The 9,662-nt window shown below is 44.1% G+C and overlaps 1 protein-coding gene across 1 annotated transcript in view; it reads right to left on the bottom strand.

The window, feature by feature from the left end:
* TYRO3 (TYRO3 protein tyrosine kinase) overlaps positions 1-9,662 on the bottom strand; it is a 35,867-nt gene that overhangs the window by 4,574 nt on the left and 21,631 nt on the right. The window contains exons 9-16 of the mRNA XM_010010021.1: positions 8,544-8,673; positions 7,780-7,880; positions 6,678-6,773; positions 4,709-4,789; positions 2,908-3,000; positions 2,063-2,184; positions 1,657-1,766; positions 44-203 (exon numbers count right to left, since the gene is read on the bottom strand). Coding sequence (XP_010008323.1) covers positions 44-203; positions 1,657-1,766; positions 2,063-2,184; positions 2,908-3,000; positions 4,709-4,789; positions 6,678-6,773; positions 7,780-7,880; positions 8,544-8,673 — 893 coding nt within the window. The remainder of the gene's footprint in view (positions 1-43; positions 204-1,656; positions 1,767-2,062; positions 2,185-2,907; positions 3,001-4,708; positions 4,790-6,677; positions 6,774-7,779; positions 7,881-8,543; positions 8,674-9,662) is intronic.

Genomic DNA, 9,662 nt, shown 5'->3' with positions numbered 1-9,662 from the left:
CAGGAATACAAGTAATTCCCAAATGCACTGGAGCAAAACTCACCACATCACTGTGTGTTGTGTACAGATTATCTGCCAGACTTTCCAGAGCAAGCCACTTCACTGGCAGCTTGGAGGCACAGCCCTGACGGTAGTAGTCTCCACTGTAGATCTTCTTAGAAAGCCCAAAGTCTGCAACACTCACATTCATGTTCTCATCCAACCTAAGGGAAAGTTTTCATGACTGAGTAAAGCATTTACTGGCCACCTCAGGCAAAACACAAAACCCTGTTATGTCCAGGGATCTGAGGTATATAGAACACCAGGTATTACCCAGAAGGATAATGACTTCATCTACTTGATAACCAATGTGAAAGAGTTTAATGGCCTCAAATCAGTTCCTTGAGACTAACGGGGAGATAATTAGGACTAAGGAAGTAAGGAAATGGCTATGCTCAGATGGTCTACTCTGTTACACAAAGTGAACTCAGATACTTTCTGTAGTATCCAGGACTGCCAGAAGGCACCTGCAGTGCTCACTGCAGTCACTAAGGCCCGCACCCTACACAGGCAATCAGACAAACACTGGGTGCTTGTCTAGACTGGCTATTACAGCTGCTCAAACTAGATCTGCCACATCTTGTCTCCAGGCCTAGTTAATGGTCTAAATTGCTCTGTCACCCACTTAAACCTAGACACATTGGTAGACAGTGCAAGTAAAGCCCACAAAGGCTTCATGCTCCCAGGCCTCATAAAGGAATCCCTGCTTCCCCCAGAAGGTGTCCTGAAACAGGCATTCAGCTTCCTCTGGGTATTTTCCAGATATATAGAAAATACCTCTGGGTATTTTCTAGATGTTTAAAAATAGGAAATCAGTACGCGTTTCTTGTAAATGTCAAAGCAGGCTAACCCATCATTTTTCATTGTGAATACCAGGCTCCCGTCTGTACATCTGGGAATGCAAATGCCTTTGGAAATCTGTGTCTCATTGAGGATTTTACTGGTTGTTGTGGTTTTGTTCAGAGGCAGATTTCTGTCTGACAGTTCTTTACTCTGTTCTCAGAGAAGAAACAGAGTGGAAAGGATAAGAAAAGGACTTTTCTTCCTTTCAAAGCAGACAAGGCAGTCTGGGGACAAGAACAGCAATGTGGGATCATGCAGCGCGTTCACCCTGCAATTATTTCTAGAGGCATTCTCCAGAAGCTTTCAGGGAAATTCTACATTTCTTATATTGTGATGATCAAGTCCTCAAAATTGATACAAGAAATACAGACTCCAGGCTACAATGAAAGTTCCTTTCTCCTAACACAGCCAAACTCATTCTCTCCTGTTGGTTACATTACATTGTGGAACAAATAGCCCCTGCTGACACACAGTCATTAGAGTGAGTAATGACAAATATATATTGTACAACTCTATGAAACTGTATATGCAGAGCAATGATGGAGAAGTTCCTTATAAATAGGGTCTACTTGGAAGCTCAGCGGGACTTCAGGTCACTCCCTGCTCCCAGCACTGCCAACACACACCCCTACTCCCATGGCCACGGTTCCCCTATGTCTATGGTCACTTAAATTCAAAGACCAGCATTCTTGGACGGGACCCCTCTCCACTTGAGTCACTCAAAAGACTTCTCATCCCTCTCTCACCCACTCTTTCTTTACATGGATCACTTACATGCAATTCCGAGCTGCGAGGTCCCTGTGTATGAAATTTTTTGAGCTCAAGTACTCCATCCCACTGGCAATATCAATCATGAACTTGAGGAGTGTCTGAACAGGCAAGTTCTGAAAGAAATAACAGCTTAAGCCCTGTTCCTGGAAACCTTCAAGCATGTATGGCAAAACTGCAAGATTTTCTGCTAGCTTACTGAGCAAGGATGGGGGAAATAGGGAGAGGATGGAATGGAGGAGTTGGTCCTCAGCATGCATGGAATGAAACACTTCAACGTCCCATCTCACAGCTTTCTCTAGTATCAAAATCCAGTCACCTGCCAATGCTTTTAACCAACCCTGAATTGATCCAAGTACATTCTCTGAAAATCCATACCCTCCCAGAAGGAATTCTACAGTAAGACACTTACAAAAGGGTTTTCCCCAATCCGTGACATCAGTAGAAAAGCATGAAGGTCTCCGTGCTTCATGAAGGGCAGGATCACCATGGGAATTGGGAGACGGCCCTTGGGACGGCTCCGCAGACTGACTCCTAATCAGGACACACACAGCAAAGGGGTTTTAGCAAACAGATCAGTCCCAAGAGGGATCTTACAGGCTGCTGTGCCTTTTCTCTTACAAATCTGGAGGAAAATGCACAGTTTTGGTTAGGTTCCATGCTCCAAGCTTCTCTGCATGGCTTCATGCCAGGAGGTGTTAAGATACCTCTAAACCTGTTTACTTCAGAGCCAGTATTAAGTGCCTCTCAGCTCTCCTGGCAGGACCAGCTATAAACGTTTCTAGGATCACTCAACACCAGACAGCCCCAAACCTCAGTCTCTGAAGAGCAATCTCCACATTCTGGAAAGTGTCTGTTCCATAATGCCTACCCACAAACAAATATCTTGGTTCCTTAGTTTGGAAAGCCACAATCTCCATTCCCTCTATTTGTCTACCAACCCATGTGTCCACAGTTCACAGCAGTTTAGACATGCCTCAGCCAGCCTGAACAGTACTTGCAAGACCAAAGAAATAGCTTAAATAAGAGATGCTTACTACTGGTGTATGAGGGCAAGTGGTGTGAGCACTTACACACACCCCAACTCCCTCAAGGCCCAGGAAGGAGCAATGTTGATGCACGCAGGGACTCCAAGCAGCACAGGGGTGCCTGCACTAGCACTGCTGTTGCACAGCAGTGAGGGTGAGTGTGTGAGGCTCTGTGGGACTGTGCAGGAGCAGGAGGGGTCCTGTGGCACAAGCAGCAGCGCTGGCTTACCAATTAGTTTAGTGACATGCGGGTGGTCAAACTCCTTCATACATGCAGCCTCTCGCAGGAACTCCTCAATGTCGGTCGAGGTGAAGATATCCGCTGGGGAAAAAGTGACTGTAAGTTTTCTGCCTTTGTGGGTGGCCCCAAGGGACTTTACAGATAATGATTATCAGAGGCTTGTTCTTTGTGGCACAGCTCATCCTCTCAGACCTACAGCTAGATGAGCCCGTTTACAACAACACAGAGCCTGACACGTTCTCCTGGGATGGGCAGCAGTAAGCACATGTCAGGGACATCTGGTAAACTGGTTCTTAGCAGAGTAAAGACCTGCTGATTAGAAGCTCTTCTCTCAGTGACAGCTTCCCTTGGAAGCTATGCAAAGCATGTGTGGGTTAAAGATGTAAGCAATTAATTAGCTAAAAGAACTTAAACTGCAATGTCAGGGAGAAGTCACGCAAAATAAAAGAGAATGTTGAAACTGAGGAGATGACCTGGAGCCCCTGGCTGGCACAGCAGACCCCAGATCATCTCTCGTAAGGATGGCATGAAAGAGCAATGCTTTTATGTCTCTTAGCATGACTGAGTCTTCTGAAGTGCTAGAGCTAAGATTTAAAAACCCACACTACTGGAGAGCTTGGCCTAATTCAGCAGTGACATACATCAGCGTAAAGTTGGAGTGAATTATTTCTCACTGCTATTACTCCAGATTTACAGAAGTGTATCACTATAATAAAGAATTAACTCAGTGGACTACTTCGCCCACTGCTGCTGTTGAAGTCAGCAGAAATCCTCCAGTCCTGCTGCAAGATCAGACTCAGATGAGTAGGGAAGTATTCGCATTATCTGCTTTAGGCAAGTAATTTAAATATGATTAAGAAGACAAAGGTAGATTCCTTTTTTACAGTTAATGGAGAAGGAAGGTGCTTCTGGAGGGTGACAGAGAGTTTCCAAGTTACATGCCTGAAGGTAAACAGTGTGACACAAAAGCTTGCAAACTGATTAGAATTACTGTTGAAACTGGATAAAATGATGCAACTTACTCTAATGTGGTACTAGTATATTTACTACAAACTGGTATTCTGCAGCAGCCAAACTCAGCTCCAAAGATAACAAAGTGTGACTCTGCCTTAAGACAGTCACAGTTCATTTTTGCTTTACAGGCAACAGGAGTGAAATAACATAGGTTAACATATATACACATACATACATACATTCACTTGCTTTGATTTATACCTATCTATTAATTGCTTTTCTTGTTACAGAATTCTGCCTGATGAATGTGTTAACTAACGCATTGTCCACTCAACAAATGACAAATCAGAAGGGAGTTACACTATTTCTTCAACTATGCCTAAGATGAGTTAGCTTGTTGCTGCATTCAGCTCAAACACTTCTGTTTATTCTAGGATATATGCTTGGAGGAATACTGTCTTTCACTGCTGAATTACTGAGGCAAAGCAAACCTCTCTGAGCTGTCTATGCCATGTGATGTAGCACTGTGTTGAATCAAGCAACTGAACAAGATTCTCTATGTACAGAAGAAGCTGTAGCTATGGTTTGGTTTTGGTTGCACTCACCACACGCTAGGTGCTGTACAATCAACTAAGATGGTATAGGTCCTTCTCTGAAAAGCTTCCACTGCAAGGCTGACATGAAAGGGATGGGAGACAACATGGGTAGAGTGGCTGAGTGGGAAGCTCAGAGGGGAATAAAGAGCATTGGGGGCTGTTTCTTGGAGAATAGGACAGATGGCATTTAATCTTTCCAAGTTCTCTTAAGTACTTCAGGTTGCTCTGCTCCCACTTACCTTTCAGCATCTTCACTGCCACTTTCTGGAAAGAGCCATCATCTAGCTTCAGTAGTGCCTCTCGAACTGACCCAAACTCCCCTGTGAAATGACCAGAGCAAGCAGTGAGGGAACAGCTTCTTGTGAAGAAAGTATGATTCACAGCAGGTTCACTCCAAGGGTCACTAGCAAAGTAGCTGAATAACCATAGGAAATGCAGCTACCAGCTTCATTTTTCATTCTGCAGTTCCAACCAGCAGCTTTCAGACTATGTGCGCCTAAAAGAGGTATCACTGCTAGTAAACAGAGGCCACTGTGCTGGCAGTACAGAAGACAGAGGAAAACAAGAGGGAATGAAGGCAATCCCCTATCAGATGGACGGTGCTAGATTTGCTCTTCCTAGTTTTGTAACTGCTTACCCCACCGAAAATCCAGTAGTATGAGGAACTCTAGTACTGAAAAGAAGGAAGCAAAACATGGCACTCAGGACACCTACCCTGAAAGCATTATCTTTCTATTAGCCTTTCACCAGTGTCCTTCATTACTGCATGGCATATGCTTATTTCACAATAAGCACAAGCAGTGGATCTGACCACAAAAGAGGAAAATGGGAAGGAGCAAAGACATTTTGTGCTGCTTCTCTATTATGGAGCTGCTGCTCAGCTGTAGAGTCAGCAGAGCCCAAGGCAATGCAGTTATGCTATATTAGAACCTGTATGCTGAGCATGGGGTTTAATGGGGCTTACAACACAGACCAGATCCTGCCTGAGATCCTGCCTGCTGCATCCTCCCACCAAGGCTGCGCCCATGGGCCTCACTGGAGCCAAGTTACCTGCCATGGGGACAGCCTGGAACCCAGAGGGGTTGAAGCAGGATCTCAGAAACTGCCCCAAAGCTGACACTCACAGATGACACAGCTGTTTAACTTCTCAGCATTGTTAAGCCCTCTGAGACCACTTCTGCAGGAAGGTCATCTTCCTGCTCTGAAAGAAACTCATTTGTTTTAGGAGGGATGGAGCGGAAGAATGCTCTCGGCCAGAAAGGGTCAAAGAAAACTACAATGAAACTACTTATAAAAAAGGAAACCAACCACTTCAGCTTCCTTTTGCTTATAACCCCTGACTTTAGCTCCCATCTTAGTTATTGGCTTTACCGTTACATGCTTTCACTTATTTCTAGAGATTGCCTTCAGACTCAGAAGAGGGATGGATGATTCAACAGTTAGCACACTGGCTTGCCACCTGGGAAATCTAAATTCAAACCCATTTTTCACACAGGGTTTCTGGGCAAATCTTTTAGCTAAAGCTAAATGAGAAGCATCCCACCTTTACTCTGCCCATCCCTCCTGACCTGAAAACCTCAGAGAAATATATGAAGCACCTGTATGGGAGATCCAGATGGACATCCACAGTCAGAAGAGCTCCTAAGGACCTGAACTAATGAGGATAAATGTTCCAAATGTGCCTCTTTAAGAGCCCAAACTAAAATCTACTGTCAAACCACCCCAGACTTTGAGAATATCTGAATCAACATATTTTATGAGGGGCTGGAGTGTTTGAGGTAGATCACCTCTGTCTCTGTGTTGTCTCAGCCCATTTAATACTTGATGCGTGCTTACTTAAGTGGAAGGAATTCTGTAGCACCACTTTGTTAGCAGGACGAGCAGAAGTTTAATTGAATATTCCCTTGTTTAAACCTCTGAAAGAGATTCACACACCAATGAATTGATAGCACTTTGGAAAGCCGAGCACAGACTACAGTTCGTGACTCTGTAGAGCCGTAGTGTAGGAATGGCTTAGCCAATACCCTCTTAGTTATGCTAAACCTTTGAAATGTTTTATCACTGCAGAAGGGAAAGTTCCATTTAAATTGCCATCTACAAGCAAAGGGACAGAAAACAGGCTGCTTATAATTGCTTCTCCCTACTCAGCAGTAAAGGTAACACACGTGAGACTTTCAAGGTGAAGACTTATTCACTTTTGGTTCTTACCCTTGCCCAACATTCTTCCCAAGGTGAACTGCTGTTCCTGGATTAGGACATCTTTGAGTTTCGTCTTCAGCTCATCGCTGATCCCTACACTCTCCACTGGAAAAAAACAAAGGAAGAGTCAAATAATGGATACTTGAATATTTGGTCACAACATTAAGATTCACCAGTTCTAATCTCCTTCTCCAATCTGATTCCCACACTGTAAGCAGGAAAACCTGAAAAAGACAGAGCTCCCTTCATGTCCTCTAGCCTCACCAACAGTACTGAAAATGGGATGGTGTGATAACACCATCCTTAAACACACCAAGAGCAACAGGAATACAGAACTACTGTGGATAATGCTGAGAAGACAAAATCTAATGAGAAAAGACATTGACAGACACTGGTTCATACAGCTTCATTTAAGCTGTTGGAGCTGCACCAGTTTTCAGTGACTGTCCCTCAGACTATTTTAAGTACAAGCCCCACAGTACCTGGCTGAGAGGGTAACATAATGTCCAGCAGTTTATGTTCATTAGATTTAATGGAGAGGCCTCTAAATCCAGGGGAGCAGACTTGAAGGCAGCTGAAGCATCACCCTAACCCTGCCATGCAATGCTGCTACAGAGAGCCATGCCCTTGCTGAACCAGGAGACAGAAATGGATCATCCTAACTCTGGCCATTCCCGGGACTCAATCTCCTGTTTGAGAAGTTATGAATTCCTGGCATTCCAAAACTGATTAATTGGTTCCTGCCTGTAGCACAGCTCAGCAGTGAGTTTAAAGCATGCTGTTATTGTTAAGCCGTATTTATCTCACTGTTGCATAATATTACAGTAGAAGGGAGTCACAGTGGTGTGAAACTGGGGCAGGGGAGTGGTGAATTTATGCCTCAAACTAATATACACAATGACTGTATCTGTAATTAGCAAGTGCTCTGTAATTGGTATGGCAACAGCAATTCTGGCCTTTCACCTCTGCCACCCACACTGTCTAAACCTCCTTGGAAATTGATCACATGTTCTTGGTCCAAAACCATCAGTTTCAGGGAAAACAAAGGGATAGTATAGTACATGCATGAGCACAGCTTCTCAAGCAGAATCACTCACATCATTTTACTTACACGTTGCTTCAATGAGCTCTGGACCCTCCCTGTTGAAAGACCTGGCAGCTCTGAAATGGACTGCTGGATCCCCTCTGCCAACCACACTGCCAAAGGCATGGCTAGAAGGCAGAAAAGACACACAGAGGCATGGTTACTTACAGGGCCATTCATTTCCAAAAGGGCGTCTTGAACAGTACAGATGATTTCTCGTCCCTTGCCATATAAATATTACAGACTGTTTTATTAGTCAAAGAGGAGGAATGGTGGGTTTATGCTGCCTTGTTGATGCACCTAGAGGGGGTGGGAGCCCTCTGAAAGGCAGGAATCACCTATCCTGAGTGTCCAAGCTGGGGCATGTTGCAAGAGACACATAAACAGAGATGCTGCTGTGAGAGGCTTGTGAGACTGAAAAGAATAGGAACCTTGCTTGCAGCAGGGAGCAACCCACAACCAAATGTCAGAGGTGATGAAAAGGAGACTTTCCTGGGGATCCAGAGGGTTCTGGGCAGTCAGGAAGTTATAAGAAGCTGCTAGCCTGAAAACCAGCACGGGGTAAAGGGCCAAGTCCCTAAGAACACAAAATGATTCATCTGTGGGTTTTTTGCCTCTGAATCTCTTAAGCAGCAGTGCTAAGAACTTACAGAAATATGTTTATCTAGTTCATATTTCCGTATCTAGTTTGTATTTCCATATTCTAATAAAGCCTAGCTATTGATGTAACACGGTTTTTCTGCTGTATTTTCAGTGTTCTCTCTAACCAGCACAAGGAGAACCTCCCTTACCCAAACCGAGTTTCCTTTCTTCTTTTCCTAAGGAGAATAAGAGCCAGGGCAACAGCTGTGACCAGAGCTGTGAGAATGCCCAATGCCACAGGAACCCAGGATGTTCCATAAGGAGGTTGTCTCTGGCCACCTAGATGATGGAGAAAACACCAGTCAGGAAACTGAAGACTGTCAATAGTAAACAGACCATACTGGGACATTTCTTCTATTTGCTTTTAAATGGAAAAGCCATGCTGCTGGATCTGGTGTACACAGTGGGTCATTGTACCCTGGAATTTGGCATAAACAGCTACTCAGTCAATCATCAGGAAAACTAGCTGTTTCACACAGCAAAGGCAGAGCAGATGCACCCAGTTATCAGAATCTGTTCTTCGTTTTGAGCCACCAGAAACTAAAAGGCACTTGCTGTTCCACATTGTAGTACTTTACAAGAGCTCATGATCTGGGGCACTTGAAACTGGACTCTCACAACAAAAAGGCTTCTTAATACAAGCATTTTCTGTGCGGGTTTCACCTTGTCCTGTTTGAGGCAGGCAGCAAGACCTTGACCAGGCTACACAGTATGGCCTGAATGCCAACCAGATAACGCTTTGAAAGACAATAGAGAAAGACAATTGCCTCATGTCAATCTGGTTGAAAATATTTACCCTTCCCCTCCCTCTCCTTCCACAAAGAAGGGCACTCTGTGTATGGGACTTGGTATCGGCTGTAACTTCCCAATGTTGCTGGTTGGTTGTAGCTTCTCAAGGTCTCTCTACCAACGAAAAGGCACATTTTAAAAGGTGCCCTGTGAGTCAAGAAGTAAGTTAGCCAGTGTGCAGGTTCCAGTTCTGGTCTAATATTTGCTCCCAGGATATGTATGATCTTGACTACAAATTAGCTACAGAAGAAACAGAGATGCTGCCAATCTGAGTAAGCTGCCAGAAAAGGAAGGTAAGCAAATGGTTATGAATAAAAGAATATTATCTATGCTTGGCAAACAACAGAGAAATCAATTCAATTCCCTGAGAGATTTCTTCTCCAAATACATTTATTAAATATTAAATGTTAATTTGAATTGGTTTATTAAAATCTAGGATATCCTTCCCATCTCCAACTTCTTTAAAAGCAAACAAGAAC

Source organism: Nestor notabilis, unplaced genomic scaffold (assembly GCF_000696875.1).
Source record: "Nestor notabilis isolate BGI_N333 unplaced genomic scaffold, ASM69687v1 scaffold20962, whole genome shotgun sequence".
In the NCBI taxonomy this organism is placed as follows: domain Eukaryota; kingdom Metazoa; phylum Chordata; class Aves; order Psittaciformes; family Psittacidae; genus Nestor; species Nestor notabilis.
Note: the sequence above shows the minus strand (reverse complement) of the source record. Positions and strands in the feature narration are given on the sequence as shown.